The sequence below is a fragment of the Sorghum bicolor genome, chromosome 7, assembly GCF_000003195.3.
Source record: "Sorghum bicolor cultivar BTx623 chromosome 7, Sorghum_bicolor_NCBIv3, whole genome shotgun sequence".
NCBI lineage: Eukaryota > Viridiplantae > Streptophyta > Magnoliopsida > Poales > Poaceae > Sorghum > Sorghum bicolor.
Window position 1 is genome coordinate 39,047,711 of NC_012876.2, and position 22,482 is coordinate 39,070,192.

Consider the following 22,482-nt stretch of genomic DNA (forward strand, 5'->3'; position numbering starts at 1 on the left):
GTTCTTTTTCAATGTTGCAACAAATGATTTGGAATGTTTGCAATGATGATTTTTTCGTTGTTGCAGTAAACTCTTTCCGATATTGCATCAGATGTTGGTTCGATTTTGAAATAGCTTTATTCATGTGTTAAAGTAGGTTTTTCGTAGATGTTCTTTTGACGTTGAAATAACTTTTTCTGTTGTTTGCAGTAGATTTTTTTGTGTGTGTTTGTTCTTTTGATGTTGAGATAGTCTTTTTTTTGTTGATGCAACTAGTGGATGGGCTATGGAAGGCAAGTTGGTGGCGAGGCAGAGGTGCTAGGGCCCAATGAGGTGGGGGGCGAGCAGATCCATGCGCGTGGAGGGTGGGGGCACGTGTGTTGAGGGAAGAATGGTCTTCTTAGGCCTTGTTTAGTTCCATTCAAAAATTAAAAACTTTTTAAGATTATCTGTCACATTAAATCTTGCGTCACATCTATGTAACATTAAATATAAATAAAAACAAAAACTAATTACACAGTTTGTCTATAAATCGCAAGGCGAATCTTTTAAGCCTAGTTACTCCGTGATTGGATCAAATAAAAATGTTAATAAAAAAATTTCGTGTAGAAACTAAATAAAGCCTTACTTTTCTTTTTTTTTTCTAGATGGGAGCACGACGTGCAGGTACGAGGCTAGCGTCTGCGGCACTGTCCAGATAGATTTTTCATCGGACGTCCATGCACCAGCACTCTGCTTCCGAGTCCGGATGGATGGATGGGCAGGATGGCCAAATCAAACGCGGTGGCCTTGGGCCCTTTGGCTAGCACGCGCGCGTCGTGCCACCGACCGGCGTGCCATCGTCTTTTGGATCTCTGTCACTGATGACTGGTCCCCCTCGAGCCGAATCAGCCAGACATGCCGTCGATGCGCACGCCGCGCGGAGGCTTTTGGACCCGAAACAGGATGGATGGACTTGCCTTCCCGACTTTCATCTTTGTCTGATTGTCTCGATCACCTTTGTTTGGGTTTGTACGGGTCCAAGATCCGAGCTCTAAATTTATGTACCATGCCTTGCATTGCCGAAAGTTGAGATGTTGCTGTTTTAATATACTTAATATTAACTGTGGCCTAATATACTAATCCTTCCGATGATTCCGGGATTTTTTTTTTCTGTTTTCTATGTTTTCTTGTGTAAGAAAAAAATTAAATCCTATGAAATTTCTATAAATTTCCAGCGTTCCAAAAGGCTCCAAGTTGTTTTAACTTTGTTATAAATTAAACTTGTTTAACTTTAAACAAATGTACAGGAAAAATATATTAACATCTACAATATCAAACAAATACATTGTCAAATTATACACCATGGTGTCTAATGAGTCTAGTTTAACGTTATAAAATCTTTATGTATTTATTTATAAAATTTAGTCAAACTTAGATAAATTTAACTTATTAGGATACAACTACAATAACTAATAGATAGAATATCTTTAACGTCCTTTTTAGTTCTCGCCCAAAAACTTTCGTCCCATCACATAAAATGTTTGGACACATGCATGAAACATTAAATATAGATTAAAAATTAACTAATTGCACAGTTTATGTGTATTTTGAGAGATGAATCTTTTAAGCCTAATTAGTCCACAATTAAATATTAATTGCTATAGTTATAAATATGCTATAGGACCAAAAACTAAAAAAATCCAATTTATCATCCTCGTGGTTAACGTGACGCCATGTAGACACAAGGCTGACACGGCATCATATTTGTCAAAGCCCTTTTCAAATCACTCAAGGAGATAAAATTGGATGATTTAGAGAGTTTTAATAAGTAATCTAAAAGTCCGGTTCTATTGAACTCACATGTAATAATAGTTAAATAAAAGAAGGTCTATTAGGTCAAATATAGAGTTTTTCCTTGATATAAACAGCCACAAAACCAACTAGGCCCATTTACATACCTACGACGAAATCCCAGCCCATTTCGGCCTGCTACTGCGCCGCGTGCCCTCGCACCGCCTACTTGACTCGTCCGAAACTTCCATATCTTTCCTCTGCTGCCCTCCCAGTCTCCTTCCACCCCCCCGAAAACCTCACAAAACCCTCGCTCCCCACCACCCGCCGCCGCCCACGCCGCCGCCTGTACCAGCAGCTTCAAGATGAGGTGAGCCAAAATCCACCGGGCACTCTCGATCCAGCATCTACTCCTCTCTCTAGATTCGGCGGTCTCGCTCCGCGGGTGGTGGGAACAAGATCAGTCGCAGCGGCCGCCTATGGCTGCGCGACCGGATCTTGGGTGCGGGGGGTGCACGTGGTCATGCTCTGCCGTGTCCATGGTTCAGCGCGAGCCCTAGGGGGTGTCCCGCAGAGATGTGGCTGGGCTCGATGGAACCGTTGGGTTTCCTGTAGTTTAATTCGAGTTACGATGTGCCCCTAGGGTTTGGGCGGGGCGCGTATCTGTACGGCTTCGTTGTCGTTCCTTTGGCGGAGCCGTGATTTGGAATGGTTTTGTTGGTTGGGTGTGGATGGATTGTTGCCTTGTTGGGGCTTTAGATGGTTATATGCTGGTAATTGCAGATTATGGCTTTGTCGGCCATGGTTTTGTGTGATGGTGTGGTGTCCATGTGTTTATAGTTCTGCAATTGCATTGCAGTTGTTTTTCAGTGCTGGTAATGTCTCACTAATTGCCCATGATTAGATCGATATGCACGGGTTTCGGATATAAACATGACATTCATCTGGCATTTTAGGCACTTAAGTTTTGGCTTCTTAGTCTACAAGTCTAGTTTGTTTCAGATGTTCCTAGTAATGTGCAATATGTGGGCAAATTTATGGTTTAGTTATTTGTTTCAGGATGTAAAGTTGACCGACATGCCTAGAGTGGCATGGTATAATTTGTGTTGTACCATTTGGTTTTCATAGCTAGTTTCGCAACCACGGACATGCCTAGAGCGGCATAGTTCTTTAATTGTTTTTCCATATAAGAGAGTGATGGTGCCTCTCCTTTGTACAAACTTCTGTTCATTTATACTTTGCTGCATGTCTGGTTCCAATCACCACTTCTACTCCTTCCAATCAAGTATCGTTTGTACATGGCATGCTAGCTAAAAATAACTTTGATCACTGCTTCTCTATATTATGTCATTTTCTTAAATCATAACACTGAAATGATTTTTTACATAACGTGTAATATGTTGCATATTCCTTGATATTTTTGGGGCAGGTCTCAGATTGCATTTCTTACTTCTTAACACAGTTTGGCTATATTTTGACTGTTTAGCACTTGTGATTCTGTGTTGCCAATTTTCTTATATAGCTAAATTATTTGGACCGTGTTACTACATTGAAAAGGTGCCTGTTAACTATCATCTAACAAGCATTACCACATGCAAATGATCAAAATGTAATACAAACAATCTTATTTTAAACATGAGGTGCTAAAATTCTGCTTTCTGATAGTGATAGTTGGTAATTTTATTCTGTCATGCATGACTTCTGTAATGATTCTCAACTTCATTTTTGTTGAGTGGTGTTGATGAAAGTATGCACATACTTGCAGCTGGGAACGAGCACTTTCTTATTGAAGTGTTAAGCTATCAGTCTTATGGTTACTGTTTCCTTTATAATATTTAGCCTTGCTGAGCCAGTGTCTAACTTAGCTACTCATTGGAGATGAAACCCAAGTAAACCCGGTTGCGGTGTAACCCTCTTAGCGATGTGCCATATCGGAACCCTGGTATGGTGTTAATGGGCAAGGGCCGGGTCGTCACCCCGTGACACCTTGTGTCGTGATCTGTGAATGGTGTCAAGTGAGCAAGGATTGGGCCGTCACATCCCCAACTTGCTGGCACTAAAAGGCTTTGTTGTTTGTTCCAATCTATCTATAAACCAAATTTGATGGTAATATATTCATTAGTTCGATAGTTTGGCTAGCCAACATTTTGATACTAATGGACAATTGGTTACTTAGCTACTCATTGGAGATGAAACCCAAGTAAACCCCGTTGCGGTGTAACCCTCTTAGCGATGTGCCATATCGGAACCCTGGTATGGTGTTAATGGGCAAGGGCCGGGTCGTCACCCCGTGACACCCTGTGTCGTGATCTGTGAATGGTGTCAAGTGAACAAGGATTGGGCCGTCACATCCCCAACTTGCTGGCACTAAAAGGCTTTGTTGTTTGTTCCAATCTATCTATAAACCAAATTTGATGGTAATATATTCATTAGTTCGATAGTTTGGCTAGCCAACATTTTGATACTAATGGACAATTGGTTCTTGATTCTCTGTTTTTCTATTCTAAATTTCTAATCACTCCTGTTTGCTCTTGTGTATGATTGATAATACCCCTACGCAATGGGTTTGTGTATTTGCACTGGGCCCACTTGTGGATTTATGCAAATGTTTTCATACAAACTATAAAGGTTGTAGAGAGGTGAATTCCTGTTTATATGTTGGCTTCTTGACAAGTGGCATTCTCTTCTGTAGTCGGCACCCTGAAGTGAAGTGGGCTCAGAGGATCGACAAGGTTTACATCACTGTACAGTTATCTGATGCCAAGGATGCTAAGGTCAATTTGGAACCAGATGGTGTCTTCACATTCTCTGGCAGTGTTGGTACAAACGTGTATGAATTGAAATTAGATCTGAATGACAAAGTAAATGTTGAGGTAATGCATTTTCATGTTATATAAATGTGTATAGGTTTACTTTAAATCCTTGATGTTTAAAGTTGTTCCTCCTTACCCAACGTTACTTCTTGATATAACAGGCTAGCAAAATAAGTGTGGGGGTCAGGTCCATATTCTGTATCGTAGAAAAAGCTGAGGCCAAATGGTGGAAGAAACTTGTTCGAGATGATCAAAGGGCACCTCACTTTGTGAAAGTTGATTGGGACAAATGGGTTGATGAAGATGATGATGGTATGTTATGTACTTTCTTATATTCTTGGATACTGTTCAAGGAAATTAACTAGGGCAATACACAAACTGATACATGCACATGACTAGATGTCAGTACACAAAGGTTTGGTTTGAGTGTTTAACACTCCCAAGTTTAATGAGCAACGACGTACCACGATCTGCCAAAGGATGCTAGATCAGTTGGTCTAGGCACTCCGGCGGCACCTCCCAGGTCCTGAGTTTGAATCCCAGTGGGAGTGAATATCAGGCTGGGTTAAAAAAAATCCCCTCGCCCATCCTCATACCAAAGCACTGGGGAGCCCCGGCCCAATTCTCACTTGGGCGACGGAAAGGCCACTGTGTATGGATGGGGGTAGGGATTCAGGGGCTTTCTCGCCGGCTGAGAAAGCACTTTCTTCTTAATTTGAAAGCTGTGGCGGCAGTCTTAACCGCCCTGGTCGAGTTTTTTATAACGACATACCATGATCTTAGTAAACCGCAGACACAGCAAGAATCTTGTTACTTGATAAATGTACACTGTGGAGTAGTGGATTATTACCTGTAACTGCTTCTACTTGAAAAATATGTCATGGGCAACACCTCTGCCTTAGATTATACCCAAACACCACCTCTTAGGCATAAGAACAATGTGCCCAGCTTCTCGGAGGCTGCACACTTGCCTTAGATTTCACATGTTTTCTCTAAAATGATAGCCATCCTAGCTTCAGAAAGCCATTTTGTATATTCCATGTACAAACTTAATTGTGCAACATTGTCATAGATATGAACTAGAAAATATTTTGTGACACTTTATGCAAGAAGATTGCTCATTGCAATGGGCATGGGCATGTAAAAGTTCTTACATTTCTCTATTCCTTTTTTTAAAGGTACTGATGTGAACTTGGATGGGATGGACTTCTCGGTAAATAATTCTTTCACCACTTTTTCTAAGACTCCTTGGCATTGTGGCAAATTGGTTTGATATTTTTCTTTGTTTTGTAGAATTTCGGTGGTATGGGTGGTATGGGTGGTATGGGCGGCATGGGTGATATGGCTGGTTTGGGTGGTCTTGGTGGTCTTGGTGGTATGGGTGGTCTTGGTGGTATGGGTGGTCTTGGTGGCATGGGCGGCATGGGCGGTATGGGAATGGATGATTTCGAGGATGAGAGCGATGATGAAGGTTTGTATTTCTTCTCTGTTATACCTCTCCCACTTATTAGTTTTCTTGTTAATTCTTTTAGCTAGAAGATAACAAAAATCACATGAAATCCAACTTAGGTTTGTAGTTCTTTTTTGAGCTTTTTACCTATGTGCCACATAGGTAAAAGGCTCTTCTTTTTTATGTATTGTAGGTTGACATTAAGCAAAAGGTTCAATTGCTGAAAGATTGTAAATTTCCCATCTAGTAGTGCATTATGTAGCGCTAATAAAATGTCTACCTGTGCCATACTAATCAGTTTTCAATGCATGAATCAAGAAAGTCCATTATCCTTTTCCACAAGGGGATTACATATTCAATATTCTAATAGCAGGGCAATCAGATTTTGGAAATTAAGAATGTACTGTTTGGTGTGAAATGCAGACTTGCGAAAAATGGCTTAGCTAGATAATTTGAGTTCTAAAATTGAGGTTTTTTTTACTTGTTTCTTACATAATTACATTGTCCAAATTGTTTGATATTAATGATTACTCCATTATACATCTAGTGGTACATAATAAGCTTACAGAAATTTAAATGCCAGAGCAATAGTGTTGGTTCTTGTTGCTGAATAGAACTTCACGGGAAGTTTATGGACCTAATGAAAATTTGATAATTTGGTTTCAGCCCAGTGTTACTCAAACTCAAGTATTGATATCTTTAATTGTGTTTACATTTATGTGACCTGCATAACTATGCTGTAATGCTTATGCAGAGGAAAAAAACAACTACATGTAGTGTTGTATCAAGACATCCTAACATTATCATTTTTTTTTTAACTTCTGCCCCCCTTTTTTAGAAGAAGTGTCAAAACCTCAAGCTGCGGGCAAGGCTGTTGAGGCTGAGAAGACAGAGTCGGCGGAAGGCAAGACCGAGGCGGCTCAGAGCAGTTGAAGATGCTTCCGACGTGATCTAAACTAGACTGTATCCTCGTGTTAATTCAGCTGAATCGGAGAACAAACCTTTACGTTGTGGCACTGGCCGGTCCCAGTGACTTGCCAAGAAAATTTACGTTCCGTCTTTAACTGGGCATCCGAGTGTCGTGCTCAGCATATTATGGATATTGTTTCCGTGATGCTTCCTTTGGTCGCCAATCATGTGCTGGAGTTTGGTTTACTGGATTGCTTTTCTTCTGTGTGGTTTTTGGCTTTATACTAATGGAAAGATGGGGCCTCGTATGGTCTTGATTAGGAGGACTAGTAGCGACTTGTAATTTTGTTCTTTATACTAAAGCACATTTGTTTGGTTCCCTACCACACAATACTGCCTGCATGTCAGTGCAACTCCAACAGTAAAGTAGTAATTGGCTAGGACAATACCACATTCTGGATTATTAATGGAGATTCCTCTTTAGGGGGTGTTTTGTTGGAGGGACTTAAGTTTAATAGGTACTGTAGCATATTTTGTAACTGTAGCAACTAGTGTTTAATTATGAACTAATTAGGTTTAAAAAGTGATCTTGCAAATTATTTTTAGCTGTGTTTTTAGTTTTATAAAGTCTATTTATTTTAATGCTTCATGTATGTGTTTAAGGGACAAAAATTTATAAGAAGAAACCAAATAGAGCCTAATAACCTCTCCTAATATATTAGAACCACATGTCAGATAATACTTTATTTATTATTTTTTCTTTACTTCCCTCCCCCATAGCTCTTAGGCTAGTCTTAATGCATGTTTCATGAAAGTGTTATGTACATTAAATAGGGTGTCACATAACTAAAATTGCTAACTTGACATGGTCATTATACTATGTTCACTCAGCAAAATGTCCTCCGCTGAGAGCCTTTACCTGTTGTGTACCCAAAAAGTGTACACAGGAATCCATCTCTCAAGGGTTAATAAAAAAACAAAACTTATCCAATAGCTGGTCTTTGATGTTTGATGCAGGTTTCTCACCCCCGCATCCTCCATCCCACGCCTGCAGCATCTAACCATGGTTCGATTCCTATTCCCTTCCGTATTTTTTATGGTTCTCGCGACACCATTGTGGCCAGCACTATGGCTGAGGGCACGCTGGATGTGGTGCGCGGCGGCAATGGCAACGCCGACCGCCGGACGCTAGGGCAGGGCCTTTGAACCCTGCTCGCGCTCACGGTCTGTAGGCCCCGCCGCCCTAGGACTGCGCCTTTGTCCTTGTCGCTTGTGAGCATCAGGACCAACATCAGGTGGCAGTATCATCATCTCTAGGCCTCGCCTCTCCCGGTCCTCACTGTCTCCAGTCCCCGCGGCCCATGATCGTTCACATCCCCTTCTACTAGCCCCGTGACGACGACGGTCTTAAGTCCACGTCTGTATGATCTGCTGCTTGCTCGGAGTAGATGTCTGAATACCGACACTGAGGACTTCATCGTGAAGCCTCTTCAGTGAAAGGACATGCAACACCTCTAGAACTGCTCCACTACCACGAGGCCCAGCAAGGGCGCTGCACCGTGCGAGGCCGTCGTGGCCAAGCGGAATAACAAGCCGCTGGTGCTACCGCCGTCACCGACGACGCCATATCGCCACCGGGACGGCGAGCGAACCTCGCCGGAGTCACCATGGTACGTACATTGCGCCGGCTACCACTACTCGCGCTTGGATAGGAAGGTTAATCTTTTCCTCATTTTTCTGATCCAGTTTGTCTCTGTTCTTTCTCTGCCAGGTGCTACAGTCGTTGAGCTTGGAGCTCTCGCAGTGCTGGTGTATGTGTATATGTCGTGCTATGCCAGGTCGAGATCCTGCACAGATGGTCATCGAGCAGCCGCTGCTCGCTCTCCCTGTGGTGCGCCTATGCATCAAGCAGCAAAACCAGGAGCAACGCTGCAGTGCTGTGCAGTACTGGGCGCCAACAGGAGGCTGATGATGCAAATGCAGAGTTCTCCTGTTGCTGCACCAAAGTAAAACACTGCTATTTTCAGGCTCCACCAAGGAGGTGTATTTGCTTTTTGTTTGCTCAACATCTCCTATTCAATGATGCAATTCTGATTTTTGAACGCCATTTTCCATGAAAGATCTATTTGTTTTTTCACATATATATGGTGGATTTAGGGACTGCGTGGATGGTGTCGCTGATCAAGCATAAGGTGCTAGAGTTGATTCTTAGAAGCTGCAAAATGCATGTTTTATATCCTTTATGCAAATGCAATATGAGATTTGTTGCCAGTGATGCCCCCCAAAAAATAAGACTTAGATTCATGGGCTTATAATATCATTAATAACATAACCTTTTCTTGACTCAAAAGTACTAAATGAACGTGTTTCTACAAAAATCATTGTTAAACTGACCACCTGTTGCTTATTTATATTTTTTGAATGACCAGAGCATGTTTAGGAAAAATCTGTTATATTTTCAGCATTTTAGAAGCTAAGATTTTTAAGTATTCAAAAAAGATCAGAGCATATTAGCTAGCTTCAGTTATTTATTTCTATTGTATTGATTCATTTTGTTTCCATCATCATGCTAAATTAATTTTCCTATTCCTCAGGAAATATAAATATATGAAGGCAGACTCCAATAAGAAATGAGGATATGAAAATATGGTAGCTTTATATACTCAACACACTTATAATCTATGATACTGATCTGGTAACATTGAAACAAAGGTAAGCATGCAGTTTATGAATGAATTTGTAAGTTTATTGGACCTATATGAAGAAGGTTTTGATTTGCCCTGGATTTGAGAATAGAAGGAGATTTCATAATTTGTTCAACCTAATCACACCAGTTAGTTGTTTGGTGATTAGTGTAGTAGAGCAGCTGAAAGCCCTAGTTTGGTTTTGGATAATTGATGAAACCCTAGTACTAACCTCCATACTAAGTATGTGTAGACTTAAAGAGGTTGGTACATGCCAAGTGATGGAGCAAGAGATGATAATGATGATGATGGTGATGACCACAAGATGATCAAGTGCTCAACTTGGAAAAGAAGAAAGAGAAAAACAAAACCCTGTGGAGATCAAGGCAGAGGTATTGCTTAGGGTTTTGGTTTTGGTGATCAAGACACCATAGAGGGTGTGATCACATTTAGGATAGATAGCCGTACTATAAAGAGGGGAATTCTTCGGCTAAGCGGTTATCAAGTGCCACTAGGTGTCATTGTTCATGTGCATGCATTTAGAACCTAGTGAGCTAACTTAACTCGTTCGAAGAAAATGTTTGTGAAAATGCTAACACACGTGCACACTTGTTGGTACACACATTGAGAAGGAGGTGGAGTTTGAAGGGTAGAGAGAGGATGGGTTCCTCTCTCCCTCCCGCCGAGCTTGCGAGGCGGGATTCAGCGCTTTTCAAGAAAATGAAGTGCATATTTTCTATTGCGCCGGTGGGGAAATTTGGAGAAGTCGCGGGAGTGTTTCTCGCTGAGGAACACTCATAGGACGCTGGCCTAGAAGCACCGGACACTGTGCCTATGCGTCCGGTGAGCAGGCAGCCTGGCTCGGTTAGGGTTAGGCACCGGACGATAGGCACCGGACGCAGTTTGGAGCGTCCGGTGGTGTGTCCGGTGCCCTGAGCGTTTTGCAGAGCTCTCTGAGTTTGAGTTCGGTGAGCACCGGACGCAGCTTGGAGCGTCCGGTGACCTGCACGTGTTGCAGACCTCTCTGTGTTTAAGACCGGTGTGCACCGGACGCATCCGGTGCCAACTTGCTCAGCGTCCGGAGCTCTGCAGGTTACCGTTAGACTCTGACACGAGAGTTTCAAAAGGCGACACGTGGCTGACTTTGGAGCACTGGATGCAGGTGTTGAGCGTCCGGTGACCCCGAGTTTTGCCCAGTGAAAGAGCCAACGACTCTATTCGTTTGAGGAGCCATATATACGTGTTTGGCCGGCTTGGGGCTCACTCTCTTGGCATTCTAGCATACTTGACATCCTTGTGAGCCTAAGCAAACTCCTCCCACTCATCTCCTTCATAGATTAAACATCTTTGTGAGATTGGGAGTGATTCCAAGTGCTTTTGCTTGAGTGATTGCATCTAGTGGCACTTGGGGATCGTTCTAGCTGCGGTTTTCTTGTTACTCTTGGTGGTTGCCGCCACCTAGACGGCTTGGAGCAGCGGAGGAGCTTTGGCACGAGTTGGTGATTGTTCGTGGCCATCTCCCGGTGATTGTGAGGGGTTTGTGCCTACCTCGGCGGAGAGCCAAAGACAACATTAGTGGATTGCTCGTGTCATTGAGCTACCTCACTTGTGGGTAGGTTCTTGTGGTGTCCTAGTGAGGACGAGGTTCGTGCTACACCTCTTAGCCACCGAACCACCAAGTGTTGGTCGACACAACGGGGACGTAGCGTGCCGGCAAGCACGTGAACCTCGGGAGAAAATTGTGTGTCTCCATTGTGATTGTACTTTGGATTTCTTCTAGTGATTGGACTTCATATTATTGATTGGTTCATCCCTTCTACGCGTTGGTATAAAGATCAAACCATCTCTCTTACTTTCTTGCAAACTAGAGTAGCTTACTTACTTGTGTAGAAACTTTAGGTAGCTCTCTAGTGTAAGTAGAGACATAGCTCTTGTGTGCCTAGTGATCATATCAACTAGAATTGTTGGATAGGTGGCTTGCAAACACCCCTTTAGAGCTAGAGAAAAAAGCTTCGCTTTGTTATTTACTAACCTCTTGCTCTAGTGAGTTTGTAGAATTTTTTTAAATAGGCTATTCACCCCCCTCTAGCCATAGGACCTTTCAGCAGCTAATTCAACTAAAGTGATGTAGTGATATTTTTTGTGTAGAACATCTCACTTTCAAGAGAGCTATTATGCTTATTTATTTTGTTAGCTTGAGTTATTATGCTTCTTGTTGGTTGATTTGTGCTTCTAAATGGCATCGTAGCGTTAGCACGGGTAATATATGTTAGGTATTCTTAACGTCATTACCAAAAGTAGACGTAGTTTTCTAATTTTGATAACGGCGCCAAAAATGCCAAACCTATCCCTCATACCACTTAAGCCAAGTTGTCATCCCCAGCATGATATGAGAGACGCGGTATTGAAATATGCAATTGCTCATCTAAATAAATAACAAATGGGATCTGCAAGCGCACAGATTAATACCGATGTAGCATTTCAACCGGGAAGTATTCCAGGTATCGTTATTTATATTTTTACCACTGGGAAGGGATTAGTAACCATCAATGTTGATTATAGAATGGAATATAGAATTGAGTATCTATCATTGCATGTATAATTGAGAACATTTATCTAACTCTTTCATACAGGGATAAGTGTCACATAAAGGATATATAAAGTGATGAATACTGACAAAGATAATTAATCTGATCAGCATAACTTAGCCACATATAAATATGATAAGCACCTCAATTAGATATTCTAGCAAGTCATTAGCATGGAATTAGGACGAACTACAAGAATGTTTCCAATGTTATTCTTAACTATACAGTCTAGCATATCATAGTTAGTGCAATTATACTTAGCAATCATTGTGAGACAAGATTACGCCCATGCATAATGATATTATCAAGGAATATGAGAAACATAGCAATCACTCCTCTGTAATAATGTTGCTCTGCCAGCCCAATACACGAGAGGGGGACTATATAAGAATCAATAAAGCTGTCACTATCACGAACTACCCCGCGATCTGGCATATAGGGTACAATCGCAGATAAATACGGTATAAGCACCACGCCTACACAATATCTATCATTTACCCATGGATCCGATGGATAAACGCTATACGATCCTAAACATGAATATAATTCCAATCTAACTAAGCCAAGTATATAACTATGATAAACTAAGAACAATATAATTGCGAATATAAACAAGTAGAGCAAAGTCATGATCAATATATTGAAGTAGAAAAAAGTCATAATATTGAAGAACAAAGATGAACAATTGAAGAACAATAGAGAATTACCAAGAACCCTCTTGACAGATCGAGAAACCAATCGAAGATTGACTCCTTCTAGTTCTAATCCTATGTAGCTATGCTAATCTAGATGTCTAATTGATGTGGTGGCTCTAGGCTTGATCAGAGGCTTCTTCTCCCTTGATGAATAATGAATTAGAGTTGAGAGGTCCTTCCCTCCAGGGGCCAGGGAGTCTGGTTTTATAGTCCTTCCAAGTGAATATTCCTTGATCCTTTAGGTCGGTGGAGCGTAATCCCGAAAGAGAGTCCTGATTAGACTCCAGCAGGGGGCGGGCGCCCTGGGCCAGGCCCCGTTCTGCCTCCGCTTTGTTCCTGTGGCTTCTGGAGTCTTCTAGATGTAAGATAATTGCGCGGTACGTTAATATCTCTATGTAAACCCGACGTGTGGGCCTTTCTTCCGTATTTCCTGATAACCCCCTGCAGAAATAGACAAACACCAAAACTCGTGGAATTCTGTCAGATAAAACCCTAAGTCTAGATATTGATTGCAGTTGGATACTTTCATGCTGATTGAAGACGTCAAGTTTCATTGGTCGAAGAAGCTTAAGACAGCGTGTTACTTCACAATACATGGTGCTCGGGGACTAGCTGTGGGGGTATAAACCCCTATACCCTTACGGCTAGACTTGGGCCAGGAGGCTTGGCCCATTACGAGACAAGTTCAAGGCTTGATCCGACAGCTCGGGGTTTCGCGCAAGGAAACGAGACGTGGAGATCAAGCAAGATTCTAGTCGGTTAGAATAGGAATTGATATCGAATTATCTATGGCAATTGTAACCGACTAGGATTAGTTTCTAGATCTGTAACCCTGCCCTCCGGACTATATAAGGAGAGGCAAGGGACCCCCCTAGGACATGATTATTCTCTCAACAAAAATCAATACAACCAGACGCAGGACGTAGGTATTACGCCAACTCGGCGGCTGAACCTGGATAAAAAGCTTGTCTGTGTCTTGCGTCACCATCGAGTTCGTAGTTTGCGCACCGTCTACCGATAAACTACTACCGTGGGCATACCCCAAGGTAGACTGCCGACTAGCTTTCGTCGACAGTGGCGCGCCAGGTAGGGGGTGTGCGTACAACTCCTCTGACGAACAAGATGGTCATCGTCCCAGCTTCCGCGGCCGTGCCCGAAGGCCTCACGTTCACCGTCGGCCAGATCACGTGGACGACGCACGGCGGCGGTCTCACGACCACGGTTTCGGAGGGAACCCAGATCCAATCTGGGATGACGGCGGCATCGGCTCCGACCACACGGATGCTGGTACCGAGCACCCGACCACCACTCCCACGCTACAAGGGAAAGAAGATTGACGGCTCGGATCTTCTCCGAGCACTTGATCGCGCTGATTCCAAGCTTCTCGAGGCTTCTCAACTAGTAGATGGGATCTTACGTCAACCTGATCAAGCCGCACCAGCGGATTTTTTCAAATCCTACCGGCCAACTTGTGTCGTCACACACGAACAGCTGGGGGCGACTCTGACGATAACCTCCACCCCCTCGGGACGGTCCGTCAAGACCAAGGCTGATCCGGAGGAAGGGTATCCTTGCGGTCGGAACAACTCGGCCTCTCTCTACTCACGGCACGTCCAATCCCTTTTTAATGAGGCGGGTTGGCTGCCAAAGTGGAACGGTCGACCAGCTCGTCACCACGTCAACATGGTGACGGTCCAAGAACTACGGAACGGCCAGACTTCCAGCACAAATTCGAGCACTGGTTCCGTTCCCACTGAAGTCATAAACTCCGAGGACGAGGACTATGATCTGGATTTGCCTCCATATCCTCCGGGTTTCCCTCGTTTCCCGGTCTTCCCACCTCGGCGAGGAGATATCGTTTTCAACGTCAGCGCCGACGAGCCGGCTGTTGATGGAGAAATAGACGAGCAGAGGCAGCTCCGCGAGCAGCGCAACGCCGACCGTGCCCGACGACGCGTAGACCAGGAACGCCAATTCCCGCCACATAATCTCAGCAACGCTTTCGACTTGGTCGGGGATCAGCAAGTCTACAAAACGCCAAGCGCCAATGTGGCTGTCGCCATGGCCAATTTAGATCGACTTCCTGATACTCCCGAGTGCCAGGGCGTCCGATCCAGCGTTCGGGCACATCTAATCGCTGCTATGGGGCAAACAGCCACTCTGCTCAAAAGAGTCCAAGCCGTCTCTTACACAGAGGCCTCCTCCGACCAGACTCACCGTAGCCGGACCTCACCACAGCCCAGCGGGCACCACCGCGACCTTTCCCCCAACGATCATTGAAAAGACTCACGGCGTGGCGATGGCGGTCGGGATGCTGGCGGTCGCCGCGAGCAGAATCATGGGCGTGGTCAGGAAGTAAACCAGCACAGGGATCTTCGATACAACATCCCTCCCAAAGACGCCCGAGACTGCATCAACAGGCGCGCCACGGAGAGAGCAGTCCACGAAAACCTGCGTCGTATCGAATATGATGCAACACACGGCCCCCCGGGCCTGAGGCAGTTCTCCTCACACCTCCGCCAGGTCGTGTGGCCCCGCAATTTCAAGCTCGAGAAACTCAAAAAATACGACGGCAAGGAAAATCCAGAAAACTGGATCACTCTTTATGAGATCGCCGTCCGATCAGCAGCAGGAGACGAGCACGTCATGGCCAACTACTTCCCAGTAGTCCTCGACCAGGCTGGTCACCAGTGGCTCCTTGGCCTGCCCGAGGACTCCTTCGACTCTTGGGAAGAGCTGCGCCAGGCTTTCATCGACAATTTTATCGCCACATGCGAGCAGCCTAGAAACAAGTACGATCTCGAAAGGATAAGGGACAGGAAAAACGAGCCTCTACGCGATTACATCCGACGATTCTCGGATATGCGCCTTAAGATCCCGAAGATTTCCCACGACGAGGCCATATCTGCTTTCATCAAGGTGCTGCGCTTCCATGAAGCACTGAGGAACAAGCTGTTGCGCAAAAGGCCAACAACGATGGCCGAGCTCCTCGCCACGGCTAAAAATTACGCCGACGCCGACGACGCAGAAAAACTCATCCGGGACGACGCGAGAGGTCCCGACCAGCCTCCCCGGCGAGATGATAGTCGCGGTCGTTCGACAATAGGAACCACCGCCGTCCCGACAATCGTGATCACAGGGAAGGTTGGGATAGGCGGCGCGACAATCGCGATGATTTCAGAGGAAAGCGCCCCCGCGACCATGACCACGAAGTGAATACAGTCAAACGCCCCAACGGGCGGCGGGACTACCAAGAAGACTACAACAAAATGTTGAAGGGACCGTGCCAACTGCATCCAAAGTCCAACCATACCATGGAAGAGTGTCGCGTCCTCAAAAACATTTATACATGGCGGGCCGCCCAAGACGACTCCGCCAAGAAGAATGGGAAGCAAGACGGGCGCGACCACGAAGACGAGGACGAGGACCAAGATAGGGACCCACGACACCAGTATGTCAGTCCCACCGACGTGGTCCACTCCATCTTTGGGGGCAAGGTCTCCATCGAATCTAAGCGAGAAAGAAAGCTCCTAAAAAGAGCCTGCCTCAACATAGACAGCTCAGATGGCCTGATCGCAGACCCGAAATTCCCCCCTTGGTCACACAGAGAGATCTCCTTCAGCGGGAAGGATCAGTGGGCCGCTATCCCAGAACCAGGTTGTTTCCCTCTAATCTTGGACCCTTGCATCAACAGCATCAGATTCGAGTGGGTGCTCGTGGACGGAGGAAGCTCCATCGACATCCTTTTCCGTAATAGCCTGCCCGCTCTCAAGATATCTCCTGCACAGCTAAAACCCTACGATGCTCAATTCTAGGGAGTCCTGCCAGGCCAGAGTTCAGTGCCACTCGGACAGATAACACTGCCTGTCCAATTCGGCACGTCCGACCACTTTCGAACAGAGTTCGTCAACTTTGTGGTCACCGACTTTGATGGGACTTACCACGCTATACTGGGCCGACCATGGCTAACAAAGTTCATGGTAGTCCCACATTACTCATACCTGGTCCTTAAAATGCCTACGGAGAAAGGCGTCCTAACCGTCACGGGCAATGTCTACACTACATATACTTGCGAGGAGGAGAGCTTCAAGATCACCGAAGCAATCGATCTCTCAATCCGCATGGCAGAGACAGCAACCCAAGCTGCACAGCTACCTCCCGACCAGCTTCGACTACCCGAGCAGGAGACCGCCAGGAAGAGCTCAAAATCCAAGGAGCACAAGGAAGTGCAGCTGGTCGAAGGCAGCCCCGAGAAGACGGCCCTCATCGGGGCCAACCTGGACCCTAAATAGGAAGACGCGCTCGTTAGGTTTCTAAGGGACAACGTAAGCGTTTTCGCATGAAAACCCGCAGACATGCCCGGCGTCCCATGAAACCTGATCGAGCACTCCTTAAATGTCTCGAAGACCGCAAGACCCATCAAGCAAAAGCTGCGACGGTTCGCTCATGACAAAAAGGAGGCTATTAGGACAGAAATAACACGGCTTCTAGCAGCCAGATTCATAAAAGAAGTGTATCATCCCAATTGGCTTGCCAATCCGGTTCTTGTACACAAAAAGAATAATGAATGGAGAATGTGCGTTGATTACACTGATCTCAATAAACACTGGCCTAAAGATCCTTTTGGTCTCCCTCACATCGACGAGGTGGTCGACTCAACGGCCGGATGCGAACTCCTTTCTTTTCTAGATTGCTACTCTGGTTATCACCAGATCTCGCTAAAGAAAGACGATCAGATCAAAACATCTTTTATTACTCCTTTCGGTGCATATTGCTACACGACCATGTCCTTCGGACTCAAAAACGCCGGGGCCACCTATCAAAGGGCCATCCAGCAATGCCTCCACGATGAGATTCGTGACGACCTCGTCGAGCCTTATGTAGACGACGTCGTCGTCAAAACAAGGGACGCCAGCACCCTAATCGACAACTTAGACCGAACCTTCAAAGCACTAAACAAGTATAAGTGGAAGCTCAATCCCAAAAAGTGCATCTTTGGGGTCCCCTCCGGTCTACTACTCGGCAACGTCGTCAGCCGCGACGGCATACGGCCGAATCCTTCAAAAGTAAAAGCAGTACTTGACATGCGACCACCTAAGAATGTCAAGGATATTCAGAAGCTCACCGGATGTATGGCCGCTCTCAGCCGCTTCATCTCAAGACTAGGAGAAAAAGGCCTCCCCTTCTTCAAACTCTTGAAAGCGTCAGAAAAATTCTCCTAGACGGAAGAGGCTGCTGCGTTCACTCAGCTTAAGACTTTCCTCACCTCACCGCCTGTTCTCACGGCGCCTCAGCCCAATGAAGACCTACTTCTTTACATTGCAGCAACCGACAGGGTCGTCTCCATAGCAATAGTGGTCGAGCGAGACGAGCCAGGCCACGTCTACAAGGTCCAGAGACCCGTTTACTTCATAAACGAAGTCTTAAACGAGTCCAAGGCCAGATACCCGCAAATATAGAAGCTCATATATGCCATTCTAATAACGTCAAGGAAGCTAAAGCACTACTTTGACGGCCATCGAGTCTTGGTAACCACCAGTTTCCCTCTTGGGGATATTCTGCGCAATAAAGACGCCAACGGCAGAATTGTAAAATGGGCAATGGAATTATGCCCATTCTCCCTGGAATTCCAGAGTCGTACCACAGTCAAGTCTCAGGCCCTGGTCGATTTCATTACAGAATGGACGGATCTCAACGAACCTCCCGTTCCCGATGTTTCCGACCACTGGTCGATGTTCTTCGACAGGTCCTTAAACATCAGCGGTGCCGACGCTGGGATACTTTTCGTGTTGCCTAACAAGGACAAACTGCGTTACGTCCTTAGGCTCATCTTTCCGGCATCAAACAACGTCGCCGAGTACGAAGCATGCCTGCACAGCATACGACTAGCCGTTGAGTTGGGAGTCAAACGCCTCTATGTCTATGGCGACTCCGCTTTGGTTATCAACCAGCTCAACAAGGAATGGGACGCAACCCACGAGAAGATGGATCTCTATTGCAAAGAAATTCGCAAGTGGGAAACCAACTTCTACGGCATAGAATACATCCACGTGGTCCGGGATAAGAACCAAGCAGCAGATACGTTGTCAAAGTTAGGGTCATCTCGGGCCCAGATCCCGCGAGGTGTTTTCGTCTAGGACATCCATGAGCCAAGCGTGGGCACAGGCCTGGTCGAAAAGCAACCCACGAAGGCAATGCTTATAGACGACACTACTCCGACAACCAGTGGCCGTGATTGGCGCACCCCGTTCATCAAATATATATCGGATGGGTCAGGCTTTCAGGACAAAACAGAGAACGAGCGCCTCATTCGACGGTCAAAGAATTACATACTGGTGGACGGCAAACTTATGCGAAAAAACACAAGTTCTGAAGTGCTGCTCAAATGCATATCCCAAGATGATGGCATCAAGCTCCTAGACGACATACATGCCGGATCCTGCGGCAATCATGCCACCTCCAGAACGCTGGTCGGGAAAGCTTTTCGAGCAGGTTTTTACTGGCCAACCGCGGTCAACGACGCAGAAAAACTGGTCCGACACTGTGAGGGATGTCAGTTCTTCGCCAAAAGGACCCACGTACCTGCTCATGAGATTCAAACTATCCCGTCGTCCTGGCCTTTCGCCTGCTGGGGGCTCGACATGATCGGGCCATTTAAACCGGCCCCGGGCAACTTCAAGTTCGTCTTCGTATTAATTGACAAATTCTCAAAATGGATCGAATACATGCCATTGGTCAAAGCAACCTCCGAGAAAGCTGTGGAGTTCCTCAATCAAATCATACACAGATTCGGGATCCCAAACAGTATAATCACCGACCTGTGCACTCAGTTCACTGGCACTACATTTTGGGACTTCTGCGATGACAGAGGCATAGTCATAAAATACGTGTCAGTAGCTCACCCACGGGCAAATGGCCAAGTCGAGCGTGCGAACGGAATGATCATTGACGCCCTAAAGAAAAGGCTGTACACCGAGAACGATAGAGCGCCTGGTCGATGGATGAAAGAGTTACCAGCCGTGGTCTGGGGTCTCCGAACTCAGACTAGTCGGAACACGGGGGTGTCACCCTACTTCATGGTTTACGGCACCGAGGCAGTTCTGCCATCTGACATAACCTTCGGATCTCCTAGAATTGAAAACTTCGACCAGTCAACAGCCGACAACGCCAAGGAGCTCGAAGTTAACTACATGGAGGAAAAGCGTCTAAATTCATGTCTCCGAACAGCAAAGTATCTTGCAGCAATCAGAAGGTACCACAACAGGAACGTCAAGAACCGTTCTTTCGTGGTCGGCGATCTGGTACTCAGGTGGAAAACAAGCCAGGAGGGAATGCACAAGCTATCCACCCCCTGGGAAGGACCCTTTGTGGTCGCTGAAGTCACACAACCCACATCCTACAGATTGGCATATCCAGACGGAACACGCGTGCCTAACTCTTGGCACATAGACAAACTGCGCCGATTTTATCCATAAGTTCTAGTATCTCTTGCATGTAAATCTCTTATAGTTGTCAATAATAAAAGTTTTTCTTTTTGGCTATACTTTGTTTACACGCAGAGCTCGGAAAGTCTTCCACGACGAAAACTCTTAACGGCTATGAATCAAACACAGTGGCACGTCACTCAGATAACTTTACAGCGCTCAAAATAACAGTCATGACAAAATCAAACTTTATTACAAACTTTACATACAAAGTTTACAATAAATACCCTGACGGGCGGTCACTAGTCTACTCCTACAGACTACCCTACTGGCCTACTGCTCGGGCTGATCACCCGCCTGGCCTTGCTGCCCGGATGAAGGGGTCGGGGCCACCGGTGCCTGGTTGGTCGAGACCGCAGGCGTCGACCGCCCATCTCCGGCAATAGACGCACCCGACAGCTCCCTGGCCGACCTGTCTGAACCTGGCTGGTCGGGGGGAGTGGCCGTTCCGCATAGATTGATGTCGCCGATCACCGTCGACGACAAGTCCAGCAGACCGGCCCGAAGCTCGTCCGCCTCCTGCGGGCCGACCTCCTTGGGATACCCCTTCTCCAGCCTGGACAAGTCGACCAGGGGGTAGTGGGCGCGCACCATGCTAAGGATATGCGCACCAGCGAACTCCCCGGCGTCCTTCACGAACTGCTGGAGCCATTCCCATGCCCGTTGCGCCTGTTCGACAGGCGTCAGTTTTGGCGCACGGGGCTGGCTTTCTGGAAGCTCGGGGCAGATCAGGTCTAGGACCGGGGCTACTCCTTTCCAAAGCCTAATACAATTAGTCTTCCAGGAGTCCCGATCCTTGACCAACTCGTCTAAGTGCTTTTTGGCATTCACCTTGAGCACTGCAAGTCAAGAAATATATCAGTATAAGCACAATGAAAAGAGCGTTGAGCAGCTATATAAAAAGGGGGGCGGTACGGTTACTTACCAGACAACTCCCGGTTCCTCTGGCCTAGCTCCTCGCCTGCTCGGCGTCCGGCCTCTAATGCCCCGACAAGCTCTTGGCCAAGCTGCTCTTTCTCTTGTCGGAGGCGAGCAACCTTTTCCTCCAAGTCTACAATAACACATTCCTGGTCAGCAGATCTAATCACACAGCTATATGCAGCTGTTCGGAGAATGCAACTAACTTGTCCTCTGTCGATACTGATCGGCTAGGCGCCGAGTAAGCTCGAGACGGCGCTCTTCCTGAGCACTCATCTCGGCCACCTTCTCACCAACTTCGGACCGCAACCGGTCCACCTCCGTGGATAAGGCCTTGTTCTCGGCCATAATGCCCTCGATTTGGTCGAAGCACCGTTTCCGGTACTTCGCCGTTTTCATCGCGCCCTGCAAGGAAACACATATGTTGAGCACAGGAGCACTACATATACTTGCTGAGCAATGCACAGACCACCTACCTTGACCTCATCCACGAGACGCTTGGCTGCGCGTTCCACCCTCGCGGCCTCTTCCGTCTCCGCGAGCTCCTCGTGTCCAATAAAGTGGTCCCCGCGTTGGCGCCACACATAGACGTGCTGGCGGCCGTCACGGGGACGACCCTGGACCTCTTCTACGTCATCGTCAGAGGCCACTTGGGGCTCCTCGTCTGCCGCACTACCTCCGGCCGCGGTCGAGGGCATCACCGGCCCCAGGTCCAGGCAAGGGGAGCCCACGGGCGATGAGGCCCCTGCTCGGGGCGGTGTTGGGACCCTCCCATCTCCGGCCAGAGGGGTCGGGACTCTGTCTTCCTCCTCCGCAACAGTACTCGGGGAAGAGGTCCTCGCTACCTCCTCACCCCCCGGCGGAGTGCTTGTTGTGCACTCGCCGGGGCAGATTGCCCCTCGGCAACTGTAGCAGCGGCCGCCGCCACAGGCTGCTCTGTGGCCCGCGGCGCGGCGTCCTCGACGGCGGTAGCAGGCTCGGCCGTCCTCGGCTCCGCGACTTGGTCGGGGTTGACGTCCGACGCCGCGCTAAACAACAAAGCAACATTTTCAACAGCAAAAAAAAGCCGAAGTACAAAAGTTGAACACTTACAGGTCTGATCGACGGTGGGCTGCGGTGAACCTCCGCCTGGCCCTGTCGGTCGGCGCCTGTGCTCCCGTCTCTGCGACGCTCGGGGCAGGAGGGTCGC

General features: G+C 46.7%; 1 protein-coding gene across 1 annotated transcript; it reads left to right on the forward strand.

The window, feature by feature from the left end:
• LOC8071019 (uncharacterized protein OsI_027940) lies at positions 1,965 to 7,244 on the forward strand. Its single transcript, XM_002444171.2, has 6 exons — positions 1,965 to 2,122; positions 4,445 to 4,625; positions 4,727 to 4,877; positions 5,744 to 5,778; positions 5,859 to 6,036; positions 6,854 to 7,244. The coding sequence occupies exons 1-6, from the start codon at positions 2,118 to 2,120 to the stop codon at positions 6,946 to 6,948; spliced, it is 645 nt and encodes a 214-aa protein (XP_002444216.1). The 5' UTR covers positions 1,965 to 2,117; the 3' UTR covers positions 6,949 to 7,244.

What these genes read in the sequence shown, in the direction of transcription:
- LOC8071019 (XM_002444171.2), top strand. An exon ending in GGTTGATGAAGATGATGATG is followed by an intron (nt 4,878 to 5,743) that starts GTATGTTATGTA and finishes CTTTTTTTAAAG; the next exon opens with GTACTGATGTGAACTTGGAT. An exon ending in GGATGAGAGCGATGATGAAG is followed by an intron (nt 6,037 to 6,853) that starts GTTTGTATTTCT and finishes CCCCTTTTTTAG; the next exon opens with AAGAAGTGTCAAAACCTCAA.